The following is a 14,715-nucleotide window of genomic DNA, read 5'->3' as shown; positions in this document are numbered from 1 at the left end:
TTTTAGTATGACGCTAATTATACTTCAATACGACTTTTCATAAGGCGGTTTGTATTTCCCTTCACTCAACTCCGGCGCTGATTGGTTATTGAATGCCCTTGAATTGGATTGTTTAGAACAAGACAGGAACGAAATCTCTTGAACGAAACTATTGAATTCAAGATAAAAATGACATCAGTGCTGACGTGTTTTTCATCAAATACTCTTGAATGGTCTTGAACAAGAGTATTGTTCAAGTTTTTCTGGATCGTCTAGAAAGATCATAAGATAGCAATTATAATACACCAAACCTTCCATGCAATGAAGAAATACAAATGTATTTTCCGAGAAGAAATCTGAAAAATTAAGGTTACTGTTTTCTCTCCTTGGGAAAACAGCGGGAAAATGTAAACAATATGGATTACTAAAGAAGCATGGAATCAAAGTAATTATTGGAGTTTGCACTTCATACCTAAATGAACATTTATATTTCAAGACCTTAGTTACAAGCTGAATATTAATCGATATAATGTGCGCTCAGAATATGTCAAACGGAGAGTGACAACTCATTTTCTTGTATTTGTAGTATGTCAGTTCATCAATGGATGCAAAAATACAAACTGTCAAAAATTATATGCTTAGACGCTATATGCATGCCGCTGATACATGGATCGAAGGATTTGTTGAGTGGTATTTATCAGAAAATAATAATCAGGTTAGTGAGAATATAATTTACAGGTGTACTTGAATGCATGTATCACAAACCATGAGTGGCTCTGCTTAATTGAACTCCCACTTTTTTTTTTTTTTTTTTTTTTGAGCAGTGACCGTAATTGTTTTGTTATTTATTTGTAATTAGTACTCTCATAGTATTGAATTATGTTCCAAAAAGTAAAATTAAAACTAGTTATTAATGAGCAGTGGCTGGCATGATAGTTCAGTAATTAAGTCCTCACCTCTTGTGTGTGAGGTGGATTTTTTCGGTGTTTTCCTCTTGGGGTTATGTCGGACAGATGGAGGCCAAAATTAGGTATAAAAAAGAATGTGTACAGGAGAAATCATTCGATGTTACGAAAATGTATTTGAAGTGTTAGTAATCTGTAATCGTACTGATGTCGAAAATCAGTATGTGCAATTGGGTAAATTGAAAATAGGAGTATGTTTAGCAGAAGGGACCTAGAAGCACGTAGGAAACACGCAATTTAGAGGAGAAATGGATTATGCAAGTAACTAGACTTAATATAGTGTACCCAAGTCTAACCTAGGATTGAGTATAGCCCGCTCCTCCCAGTGATTTTTAACGAATCGTAGTGATTCTAACGATTCATATTAGTTCATAATGAATCGGAATCGCATGTTATAACGATTTAAGATGTAAATCTTGTGGTGAGGAGGCTTCAGTATAAGTAGTAGTAGTAGTAGCTGTAGTAGTAGTGGTAGTAGTAGTAGTAGGAACGGGTTAGAAGCCCCGCAGGGGTTTGTTGAGTTCTGTTCTCGATATAAGTAGTAGTAGTATTGACGACTCTTTCAGTTCCGGTGACAAAGAACTGGGGGGAGCGGGCTATACACAATTCTTAACCTAAAATATCCTAATATTAGTAGAAATAAGTGAAGTCCTATCATTTTTTGGAAAATTATGCTGGACCCCAACACTAACCTAAACTAGGCTTAAGTTTAGAGTTGCTCCTCCAGTTTCAAACCTACAAAAACACTACTTAGATTACACTTGTTAGCTTAGATTAACTTAGGTTCGATTCGGTTTTTTAAGGTTAGGTTCAGTCCAGTTGGAAGGTGCTCCTCCAAATTGCAGCATACAAAAAACAATGCTTAAAATATTACATTTCACTTGAGAAGTTTCTAGAACGTAAGTCCCCTTCAGAACACACAGTATTGCCGAGCGAGCGATAGCGACCGAAGGCGGGTTAGTAGCCCTGCAGGGTACGTCATTTTTTACCTTTATTACAACTGACTGGGGAGGGGAACTAGTGTTCTAGAACCCTCCCTTTCACTTACCTTCAGAACTTCCGCTTGTAGGTGCGCTACTTCTATCATAAAATCATGCACGAGGTGGTGATATCCTCTTCTCTTTTTAAACAAATATTCCGCTAAATAACCTTCAAACTTTTCTGATTTTTTTTCATTACAGGTATGCAATAGCGTATATTTTGCCAACGGCTCTCGATCCCCTGGGTATGAACAGACAGATGTTCCCCATCTAAAATCTCGTTATTTTTCTTATGTACTTCTCCACCAGCTTCCGTGCATACAAATTTCACACTATGATTAACTCGAAGATGCCTGAAACCTTCGTCATTCAGACAGTTGTACGACTTAAAACAGAGATTATGGTTGTTTCCAGGAATATTAGATTTCTTATTATGTTTAGTAAAGTTTCCTTGTCTCTTCTTGGTACTGGCAATACAAAGGATTTTCCTTCAGGACCACGTTCCACGTTACCAAATACCTACTGACCGTTCATTTGTCGCTCTTTATTGAATTTCCTCTCTCCAAATTTTGCCTCATCTATTTCAACTACTTTACCAGGACCACCGATGTTCGTTGAATTTCTTATCGCCCAGTCAACACACACTTTCCTACAATAATTACTCCAATTCACCACTGTCGCTGAGGACAAATTCAATTCATGTATTATAAATGCTTGTGTCTTTTTAAAAACACCACAGAACTACGAACAACAACACTTCGTCCGAAGGTAACATTGATCTTTCGAAAAATGTTCCCTTCGTTGCTGCCCTTTCCCACATACATTTCTCAGCCCGTACTCTTGCATTACAGCGAAAACGATACGTTCCCCCACGTTTGTTAATTTTCACTTCTTTCCCACACTTTGGATATTGTGTTCTTAACTTCAGTACTCCGTGGGCTCAACAAAAATTTAAAAGATTTTCTTCATTATTTTTGTACATTCTACAAAACTGAGTGCAGAAATATCGCATCTGTTACACCTGCTCGCCATATTTTACGACCACCATGCTCCTGAAACCTTCCGCGAAAGCTTCCGCATCTTGCAAATAGTACTAACTTCCACATATCATTTCTCGTATTAAACAGAACTCTCCTGCCAAACTTACATTCCTAAACATCAAGTGAAAGCTTCAAATCATCATTTCTTATCTCATTTCTGCTGTAAATTTTCCTAATTTTTATAAAAAGCGGGGTGCTAGCTCTAAATTTAACCCCTAAACTAACCTACTGTGAACAGAAATGACCAAAATCGTAATATTTTTTAGAAAAGAGCTGGATCTCTTCTATTAAATATAGGCCGTAAAATATGTGATAGAACGTTTGCTCTTCGCTGAATAATACGTAAGGATGCAGGAATACACAAATTAAAGTTTGACCGTTTTGAGATATGGCGGGGAAGCAAACCTAACCTAACCTGACGTATCGTAAGGTAATGTAACCAGAATTAACCTTTGTTTTAAAAAAGTACTCAGAATTTACCAAAAAGTAACAAATTTTGGTAATAAATACTTGTCCCCATCTGGGTGCTGGTGTAGTTTTGGAGCACCACATTTTGGAAGATTTACATGTGAAGTTGAATACTTTGTATGGAAAGATATATTCATAAGGAACATATTTCTGCTGGTGACATAATTTTATACAAAGTAATACAGCTGTATTTTAGATTTACAAGTGTAGGGTTACTAGTATAAAATCATTACAAGTGCTTTACGGTGGATAAAATAAGTGAGTGCTTATGAAAGATGACTCTATTAGATGTTATTTTCTGCTCGCGGTATATTTCTGCACAGTGTACAGAAGCTGTAAGCACGAGGTTGATAGCCTTTCTTAAATTCGTTGATCCCCTTACACATGTCCCGTATGTTTTTATTTTTACCATTATCTTCAAGTTCCTTAATTTTAGCTTTCAGAAAATCGCGTTTCTTTGTTCTAAAAGTTTTGGAAGTTTCCCGCCTGATGTTTGCGAAATTTTGTGTAGTTATTTGATTCGATTTTGTAGCCAACGTAATTTTGCCTATTTTCTCTCCTTTGTTAGTTTAATGTATTCTTGTTCGAACCGTGGTTTGTTCCTACGTATGTCCGCCTGTCCCAATTTTTATTTTGCTGAAATTTTAATGCTATCTCTAATTTCAATCCAAGTGTCCTCAACACTAGTGCACTCCGAATCTTCTAAAACCGACAATCTATTCGAAACTTCAGTCTGGTATTCCTCTCTTACCTGACTCTCTTCTAATTGATTTAAAGCTCTCCGTTTTCGGACATTGAATATTTCCTTTATTCGACGATACTCTCTCTCTTATTATCGCTGCTACCAGGTAGTGATCAGTGTCACAATCAGCCCCTCTAAACGACCGAACATCAAATATGCTAGATTGCCTTCTTCTGTCTGCTAAAACGTGATCAATTTGTTTATTTGTTTTTCCGTCTGGTGAGGTTCAAGTGTATTTGTGAACGTCGAGATGTTGGAATTCTGTACTCTTCACGATTAGGTTTTTGGATGTTGCAAAATTCACGAGTCTAACACCGTTGTCATTACTTTCCCTTTGCAGACTTTCGTTTCCTATAATCCGTTTAAAAATATCCTCTCGTCTTACCTTCGCATTGAAATTCCCTAATAGAACTTTCATATAGTATCGCGGGAGTTGGTCAAATATCCGTTCCACTTCTTCTAAAAACTGTCTTTTATATCGTCATCCTTATCTTCTGTTAGGGCATATACATTTAAAACAATACTATCACACCACGGACCCTTGAGAGTAATAAAACAACGTCCGTCAGTGACAAATTCAACCCGTTTAATTGCTGGTAATATTCGTTTGTGAACGAAAAACACTGTTCCTAACTGGTGATTTTTATTTCCTTCCCCATAAAAGAACGTAAAATTTCCGGATTTCACAGATCCATTTCCTTTTCACCTAACTTCCTGAACTCCTACTAGGTCCATCCTGCATTTCTCTAACTCACTCGTTACGGATTTTAACGCGCCTGCCCTGTAAAGACTTCTAATATTCCATGTTCCAAATCTCATGTCCATTTTTTTTCCTGAGGTCGTGCCAAGTGATCAGTCCTTGTCCGTGGCTTTTGTGAATGTTTTTGAACAAGTGTTTTTTTTTTTTTTTTTTTTTTTTTTTTTTTTTTTTTTACAGGACGAGGTTGTTGGCCTTACCCAAACTCCCAAGCTGGAGGACCACTCCTAGTCGTCTGTCTGCAGCTAACCTCTATATCTAGAGGTTGCCTTCTCCTCGATGTGCAACCTGAGGACGCGCCATGCCGTTCGAAATACACAAGTTTTAAGTTTATTTACTTAAAATGTTCTTCTGAAACAAGGTTTCACTGATTTTTTTTATTACACTGAAGCAATCATTTGTTTGCTTAGTGTCTGCTTTGCTAATAGCATGTAACCGTGCAGATGCACCGATAGATGTTGGTGCACTCACAAGTAGTAGCACATTGTCGATAGTCACAAAACACTTGTTTTCATTTCTCTTATGCCCTTCTGGAAACCTGTCTTGCACTTCACGTAATTTATGATCTGTTGATAATATTTCTGCTACCCACCACTGGTTATCATATTTGCATGTAACGAAACTTCCATGATGTTAATTCATGGTGATCCGTTACTGCCATAAACTTTTCGCTATTTTCCGAAAACCAAAGGAGACTTCATTGAATACCTGTTATCGGTCGCACACTTCCCTTTTTTTCTGTCGAAAATTGTCGATTTCAGCTCCTGGCAACAAAACGAAAGTGATGCCCGGAGTTTGAACTTGCACCATACTCACGAATTCTTCTGAGGTCTTAATACTGTGTCTGTTTTTGTCTAAGGTTATACCGCGTTGCCACATTCCTTACAATCCCCCCAATACCGTTGCAAGGACCCTTGCCAAGGCCGATTTCACTGAAAATCCAATGCTTTATCAGTCCTGTCTGCATCTAGGACGCCTGAAAGCGATTTTTAAAGTGGGATGCAGCACCATCAGAAATCACTGACACGGTTTGGGAAATTGTAGACACATGTCATTTTTCTTCGATTTTTAGAATCTTATCAATGGCTATCAGTATATGAGCCGAATCGTGTATTTTGCCATCGCTTATTACAGCAAAACTGTCCGTTGTTTCGTAATAATATACCACTGCCATAAAGATAGAGATTTGCTCGTTTTTTCAGTAATAACTCTGAATTTCACTTTGCAGAATAACACTCCAGTTTTCTGCGAACTCCACGTGCAGTAAAATAGAATTTGTATCTTGAAATTTTACACAATATTTTTCGGTAGCAATTAACTCTATTTGGATTTTCTTGATGTAGTCATGAGTTCAATTCTTGTAGTTAAACCAGCAATGTACGATACGAAAACAGGAAGTGGCACAGTTTTTATAATGAGATCATTATTTTTCCATATGGCATACGTAACACTTTCATTTTCATCAGGATCAATAATTAAAGATTCCATACTTATTCCTTCCATTCCATGACATTCACCACATTCTTAAAGACAGCTGTCATTTTCTACGGAGCGTAATACTAATGAAAAAAGGTCACTCATGACAGCTTCAATCCAGGATTCACTTTTAATTTGTTGCATTGCAGTAGCAGCTAACTTAAAATTCGCACAATACACACTTCCCTCACAGGTTGCGGACTGACCCACTTCGGTCGAATACTATAAAATTTCGAGTGACCCTTTTTATGTTGGGATTGTTCTGTTTAAACGGTCCGTAAATTTCTTTGGTATCGAGATTTTAACTTTTGTCCATTTTCGATCACTGTAATGACATCGCACTTTGGGACTGTCTGGACTCTGGAGCATTTCAAATCATCACTAAGATAATAATTCAGGGCTGTTTGTAGATCATCAGAAATTATTGGATGGCCGTTGTACAGATCTGCGCATCCGTATACACCTTTCTCACGTGCGATTGTTCGGGCTTTGTCAATCATGTGTTTTGTGATTGGCGGTAAGAGTTCCAATATTTTTGATTTTGTTGTTGAATTGAATATAAGAGTGACAAGACGAACTTGGTCTTATATGGCAACTTCGATTGAAGAACAGAGTTTAAATCACGCATATGTGAATCATAACTTTCATATTCCTGTTTTTCATAACTTGAAGTTTCTTGCACTGGAATATTTACGTCGTATATACTGGAAAATTTTGCCATGGTTTGCTTCGAAAAGTGCAATTCCGATTTGCCGTTGGTCTGCTTGGACGTGGTAGTGGCCCTTGTACGACCAATTCACTTCATTGACGTATCGAGTTTATTCGTTGCCTGCAGTAAAAATGCAACGAAGGCTCTCTGCTTCAAACAAAGAATGGGGAAGGGCACATTTCGGAAATTAAGACCGCCTCTTCAATAAAAGAAAAACTGAAAGGTACTTAGAGAAACATTTCATATCTTTATTTAATGAATGTGAACCACAAACATCATCAAATTGTTGCATTTATTGTTTCAAGTGTTGCCAACTGCGACATTAAAATTAACGAATCTTTAAAAAGCTGTAGGTAATTCATAAAGCATTGGTCGAGTCGAGAATGCTATTTGGTGTGTATATTATTCATGTAAAGTTGAACCATCTAACAAAATTTTAGAATTTTAAAAAGATGGTGTTTTCGAGAAAATGGCGCTCAAAAATGACTATTTTTGATTGTTTTTTTTTTTTTTTTTTCGGAAAGCAGGTAACTAGATCTTATCAACTGGGAGAACAGAATTTTAAAATTCGAACCGGAAGTGCTCCCAAAAAATTCGCGAACTTCGACTTTTCAGATAAACTGACGTTCATTTGTTAATTTATGTACAAAAAGATATGCATGCGCAAACCCTATGTACATACCACAACAAAAATTATACTCTATCTGTCTCCATTGCTAAATGGTGGCCCTCCGAAGTTGACCATCTTCAATGTTCTCTACAATTCACAAACTACTCCCGTCTTTTATGGCCCATTACTTGGCGGGAAATTTGTTTTTCGACAAAACAAAAAAAATACGGGTCCCTTAAAATCACGTATAGTTTCTATAAAAAGTTTCAACAATATCTCAGATGGTGATGGTACATGCTTTGCCTGAATTTGAAATGGAAGGCACCTGTTATTCTTCGTGTTGAATGAACCAAAACAACTTGAAATCAATCGCATGTGAATACTCATTGAAATTTTGGTTTACAATTAATATATTATAAATCATTGATTTGAAGTTGGTTACCACATTATTTACTTACTAATAAAATTCCAAACTGAATGAAGGAGGTTATTTAATAGGAAAACAATATCTTGGAAAAGAACTTCAATGGTTAGTTTACCGGTAGCTTTCATCTCCTATGGCATGGAAATGGGTTTGATTCTCTGTGATAATACATGTTGTTTAGATTCTACATCAAACCGTAAGTTATGAACACCTTAATTATTCAGGGCTAACGCGTGAACTTTCTGCGCGTTTGATTCCTGGTAGGAATATTTATCGCGGGTACAAACCCGAGTAGTAAATTGGGTTTCACATTAAACAACAATTTATTTATTATTTTATACTTTATTCGCTTCATTACAATTATTGGTTGGTATTTGTTCAGTAGGTCCTTTTTTCAGTTTCATACACCCACAGCGCCGAAAGGAAAAGTTCAACGCTATTTCCAGTAATCAATAGGTTCACGTTTGACGCAGTTTCCGTGATGTTTCTTAAAAGTATAAACATTCAGAATCGTTAAGAATTTAAAATTAAATGTATATTTCGGTAAGAGGTTGGGTCAAAGTCTACATAAACTGAGTTTGGCATCTAAGTCTTACAGACAGTAGTTAGGCCACTATACTTCAAATTAATCCAAATCCATGGAGGAACTATGTTCAGGTTCCAGTAGAAGGAAGGCACCAGTTTATCAATAGAAAGGTTACCGAGACAGATTTATGTGCTGTCACATTTACTTAACAGATACACCATTACACGCAACACTTTGCTTAATGACATTAACTGCAAGTATTATATAGCAACTCTATTAATGTTTAGTTTATCTAACAGTTTAAATAAGAAGGTATGCTACCAGTGGGTTGTTGGTAAAAAATGCAATTCGAGATGCAATCTCTTGCTAAAGTATAATCTATCTAGTCTTCAAAATAGCATCCTTCAAGTTCTTGCCGCAATAATAATAAAAATGACAAATCACAGGTAATCTATATCAGTCCTTGGGTCTTAATTTATATGTACTCAATCTCCTATGCCCGTAACTCGTTTGGTTTAATACCAAGTTTTCGATGCTTGGATTAAGAAATTTAGAAGTAGACAATGGTTGGGGTGTTGATGAGAGTTTAGCGCCCCTTGCAGCAGCGAGGCTATGTGAAACGTTGTCCTGCAGACTAACTGGAATTGGAACCACTTGTACTCCCACTGGGGATCGAATTCTGGCCTTCCGTGCCAAAAACGTGTACGCTAACCATATAGCCACGAAAGTACTTACTAGAGGTATATAACATGAGTAGATACTTTTTACCCGTATTCCTCCTTCAAGCTTATTATTATTTGATTTGTATTTAACTTTAGCAGTGAGCAGAGATGCTATCTGAAATGAAATCTTTAAGTAAGTTCTACGTCCCACGGTTATGGCGGCTAGGCTAAAGGAGACGGTGATGATGAGAAATGAAGGAAATAGTGGAATGAAGAAAGTTGGAGGAAACGGGAGAACCCCGAGAAAAAAACACTCCATGGTGTTTGTCCGTCACAGAGATGCTATATAGAACGTGGCCTACAGTTTAAGTAGGGATCTAAAGCAGTGTACTGTGTTTGTCGCTCTTCCACTGCGAACTGAGCTTTTCTCGTGACTATATAGTTAGCGTAAGCTGTAAATCCATGTCACCTATAGCATTGGTTCTAAAAGGGGCACTAAATTTCAATTCAACTAGCGGGAATTGAACTCAGAACCTTGTTCACGGAAGGTATTGGCAACTTTTATTATTATTCTTAAGTAAAAACTGAACCACTACATATACCTACCTTTTTTTCTCGCTTTATTTTGATTTTTTCTTAAATCATGGTTTCTCTTAACACATTGACTTAACTCACTTTAGTTCTACTTTTCTATGTTATACAAATTACAGAGAGATCTCACAGATACCAAGGGCAATAAAAAATGCACATCCTTTTCAGTCGAACTCGAACCCAGGATAAACTGCGCTTTGTAATTTGCAGCCGAACACTACAGACTACTCATCTATGGATACGGGCGACTAGATCAACGAAAAGGGTTTTCAGATTTATCTTATTCGTTGCTATTAAAAGTTGAATAATGTCACTAGATTTTGATCTTCCTCGGCTTTAAAGTTTTCTGGCACATTAAATATTCCATAATATTGGTTCCATCTCCAAATAATAATAATAATAATAATATAATACGCATTGATAAATCAAATGATGAGTACTGAACCTTCTTTCCCATTATTAGTAAATCACCAGCATATTACTACTCCATGTCGAATTTTAGGTAGAATTTTTTATTGACAGATATTTAAGAGATGGCAAGTAATGCCAACTTCGTAGCTGAGCGGTTAGCGTACGCGCCTTTGGCGTGAGAGATCCGGGTTCGATTCGCGGCGAGAGCTCATGTTCAGATTCCACGTAAAGCAGTAGGTCCACGTCTCATATAGCCTCGCTGCTGAACGGAACGTTAAACTCAAACTGAAATCAAATCAAGTTTCATTAGCAAATGTAACTGCCAAGTTTTGTAGTTTTGAAATAGCGTATAATATTAGTGACCATTTATTTTCTTACAATTGAAATACTAAACAGCTGTTGGAAATACTAAATGAGTATTTTTTTGATTAAATTTTTTCCATATTGCTTTCTGTTCAATAATATATATTAAAGAAAAAAAAAGGAAGGAAGAAATTAACTTTTTTTCATTTAACAGGATGTCCACATTCTGGAAAATCAGTGAAAGTCAGGGAAAGGGCATATTGATCAGAGAAAGTCAGGGGAAAATCGATTTAGGTCCATTATTAAATTATTAAATTTATGAAATAGTGGTAATTTCTTTACTTTTACTGGATTACTGGATGCAAAATGTGTTCCCAATGATGATATTGAGGGAGACATTGTTCTTTGAAATAGTTGTTGAAACTGATTTTCTTCGAGAAAATGAAATGAAATGAAATGAAATTTTTGAGTTTTACATCCCACGGTTATGCCGGTTGGGCTAAAGGAGACGGTGATTATGAGAAATGAATGAAATGGTAGAATGAAGAAAGTGGGAGGAAACGGGAGAACCCCGAGAAAACCCACGCACACGGTGTTTGTCCACCACAAAGTTCACTTGGCGGGGGCTGGGATCGAACCCGGGACCCCAAGCACCAGAGGTGAACGCTCTTCGAGAAACACATTGATCTAACTGCATCCTGGCATATTTGCTCAAAAGAGTAGACTCTGTTCTAGAAGAATTGCATGGTGCCATGAGGATATCTGGACAAATGGCTGAGAACGCGAAGAAACAATATCTCCAGCTCACAGTGAAAGTTCAGATTGAAGCATTTAAGGAACACTTCATTGATTTCATAGCCAAGGACGGAGATGGTATTGGACTCAATGATTTTTTTTTTTTTACTTACTCTTAGGAAATGAGAACTTCGTTGACTTATGGTCTGTTGTGAAGCTGTACTTTATCTTCTCTCACGGAAACGCATTTGTTGAAAGTGGATTTTTCAATAAACAAAAATATCATTGTTGAGAACTTACAAGAATCATCTCTGGTGACTCAACGGATCATATATGATTCTGTGATGAGAATTGGTGGAGCGTCAGGATTAACAATTACAAGAGGTATGATAAATTCAGTGAGTTCAATGAGACAATATCAGGTGTATGTGGAAAAGAAAAGAGAAAACGAATACTGGAGAGGAGAAGAGGAGAGAGGAATGGAAAATTCAGCAACAACTAAAGTAGCTGGAGGAAGAAGAGAAGAAAATTAAATTGCGGAGACAACAAGAAGGATTTTCAGATCAATGAGAAGAAAACTATGCGAAAAAGGATAAAAACAAGTTGTTAAACGGGTTGCATTTAAACTGCACCGGCAAAGGTATGTTACATAATGTTTTCTTTTGTGATCAGTAAAATCGTGTATGAACTGTTTATTATTATATGCAATATTATAATGCTATGCAATTGGTATTATAATGTGTATTTCTTTTATATCTTAAGTACTCTGTATACTGCGCACTTTCGTTTGCGCAATATGTAATCAATATCGGCTTAATGCATTGTAAATTTACATTCTTTTTTGATTAAAGAAAATTGAAAAAAGAAAGAAACAGAAACGGTGAGAGAACAAGTCCACTATGGGGAGGGTAAGGACTGGGGTTTCTTTCTTTTTTCTATATTTTAAAATTATTCAGTGGTCAGGGAAATCTGGAACTTTCGTCATGGAAAGTCAGGGATTTTTTTTCCGCCAAATTGTGTGGACACTGATTTAACGCCTTACGGTTATACCCTTTAAACTAAAGGATATGGATAACTAATGAAAGTAACTGAGTTTAAAATAATTTTCATCTGCTCTCCTACCGAGAAGCGGTTTGATTTGATTTTTAGTTGATCGTCCCTTTCAGCAGTGAGACTATGATACGTGGACCTAAAGCGTAACGTGGAATCCAATCTACATGAGCTCCTGCCAGGAATCGAACCCGGTTCTCCCACGCCAAAAGCGTGTTCGCTAACCGCTTAACCACAAGGGAGCTCCCACCGAGAATCGAACCCGAGCCCACGCGTTCATTAGAGACAAGGGGAGAAGAATGTGAGTTGGTTTAAAACGTATGATTTAATTTCTTATATTATGTAGCTGTCATATTTATATTAGTTTTTCATCCATACATGGTACATGAAACATGAACGCTCGTTGCAATAAAATGCATATTCTTTAATTTAAAAAACAACTTGTAGCAGGCAGAATTCGAACCCATTCTAAAATAAGCAGCTCTACAGAGTTCCGTGACGCTAACCACCAAACTACGAAAGCGTGACTGCGGAAGTGCTCCGTCTGTGTATATCTTGCTTTCTTGGTGATCTAATCCCTTACAAGTTTGAATCATCACATATCGCAAGGTTTTGACTCTTTATCTATCTATATATCATTTATATGTTCCTGTTTGTAAGCTATTGCAATTGTATTCTGTATGTTAATTACATATTTACTTGGCTGTAACGTGAAGATTGCCTATTGCTCTCGTAAAACTACGGATGTTACCCTGTGTCAGTCTCTGGAAGACAGTCTAGGTTTTTAAGACTAGAAGTGTACCACAGGGTGTACCCTATTATTCGCGTATTTCGATTAGCGCTGTAGCCTTGGTCAGTAACACTTGCTTTTATAAAAACTTTATGCGCTGATCGAAATAATACGCGGATACTACGTAGTATATACTTCATGGTTAAAGGTTGGTCTACTGATATATATATATATATATATAAATAAATAAATAATGTAATGTGTAGCGTGTCGTATAGATTCAGTGAGTGAATACTGTGGTTTTAGTTTCTTATGTGAAGGTGCTGTTATACAGGAACAAAAAGAGTACACATTTATTTATCAAAATCTTCCTGTTTCACCACCGTACTTAATAATGAAGAGGGCCTACTTCTCTAGTGGACGTAATTTTGACGGTACGTTACGAAAGTAATCATATGACTTTGGTGTGTGGTTCACAGTTTTAGATAGTGAAACACAGTTAACCCTTCGTTTAGCAAATTAAAATAATTACGTTGTTTACTAGGTGGGGTGTAAATGCACATAAGCATAGAAACTGTGTCTAGAAAAGTACAAAAGTATTCATATATGAGACTTCTTTTCTGATAGAACAAGAATCAGTCATATGAATATCTTCTAATTATAACACAGAACATTTTAGAAAAATAAACATGGTTAATCATCTAATGATAGTTAAGGAAAATATTTGTTGCTTTAGTTACCAACTGAGATGTACGTATGCTCTACTCTAATGAACTTCGAATTTCTACAAGACAATAAAGAGAGTTGCTATTTTAAATAATAAAATTCAAGGAATACCAGCCCTAGGTTTCACCTCTAAAGGGGAAAAAGAATGCAGTTTCTGTAATTAAGTTTTTGATTATTCAGAAAATGCCGAATATGAGGATTTGTTTAACTTAAAGGAGCAGTTCGACTTAGAAATGCATTTTTTACAATTTATTTCCATTTGTAGAGTTGAAAATTCTAAAAGGAATGGTGTTTGATCGCGATACGTTCAGTCGTTAGCGAGTAACAGAGGAAGAAAGATTTTGTGATGACGTCATAGGTGGGCAAGGAGCGAGAGCAGGCTTACATACTACACAGTGCCAAGCATTTCGTTTGTGAGAAATGCGGTGGCACGTTCTAAGTGCGGTTTCCTTTTCCAGAACTGATTTCAAAGACTTACAAATATCATCTGCATGTAGAAAATGGTATCTGATGGTGGGCTGTACAAACGTTTTTATAATATTATAAAACGTATCCTATAAAGCATTAGTTCAGCGTTAAAAAAAAAAAAAAAAAAAAAAAAGTAAATAGATGGCGGACGAGATTGCTGCAACACCTAAGTACCTTTTCTTTAATCATTCTTCCGATTCCCAAACATAAGTATGTTCATTTTCACGTTTTGTTGCAATTTTTAACGCTGACCCTATAATTTTGTGCTTCAAGGTATGTACAGGAGCGCAACATATGAGGCAAAAGTGAAATAACATCTGTAAAGTTTGCCAGAATACGAAAAACACTTCACCGGTTAAATTT

General features: G+C 36.5%; 1 protein-coding gene across 1 annotated transcript in view; it reads left to right on the top strand.

Moving 5' to 3' along the window:
• Window positions 1-353: 353 nt before the first annotated feature.
• LOC145680684 (recQ-mediated genome instability protein 1-like) overlaps window positions 354-14,715 on the top strand; it is a 50,613-nt gene continuing 36,251 nt past the window's right edge. Inside the window, exon 1 of the mRNA XM_081751577.1 lies at window positions 354-694. Coding sequence (XP_081607703.1) covers window positions 581-694 — 114 coding nt within the window. The 5' untranslated portion in view covers window positions 354-580. The remainder of the gene's footprint in view (window positions 695-14,715) is intronic.

Source organism: Thermobia domestica, chromosome 1 (assembly GCF_964235325.1).
Source record: "Thermobia domestica chromosome 1, izTheDome1.hap1.1, whole genome shotgun sequence".
Lineage (NCBI taxonomy): Eukaryota > Metazoa > Arthropoda > Insecta > Zygentoma > Lepismatidae > Thermobia > Thermobia domestica.
The sequence above is the reverse complement of the archived record's forward strand: the minus strand, read 5'-3'. Positions and strand labels throughout refer to the sequence as shown.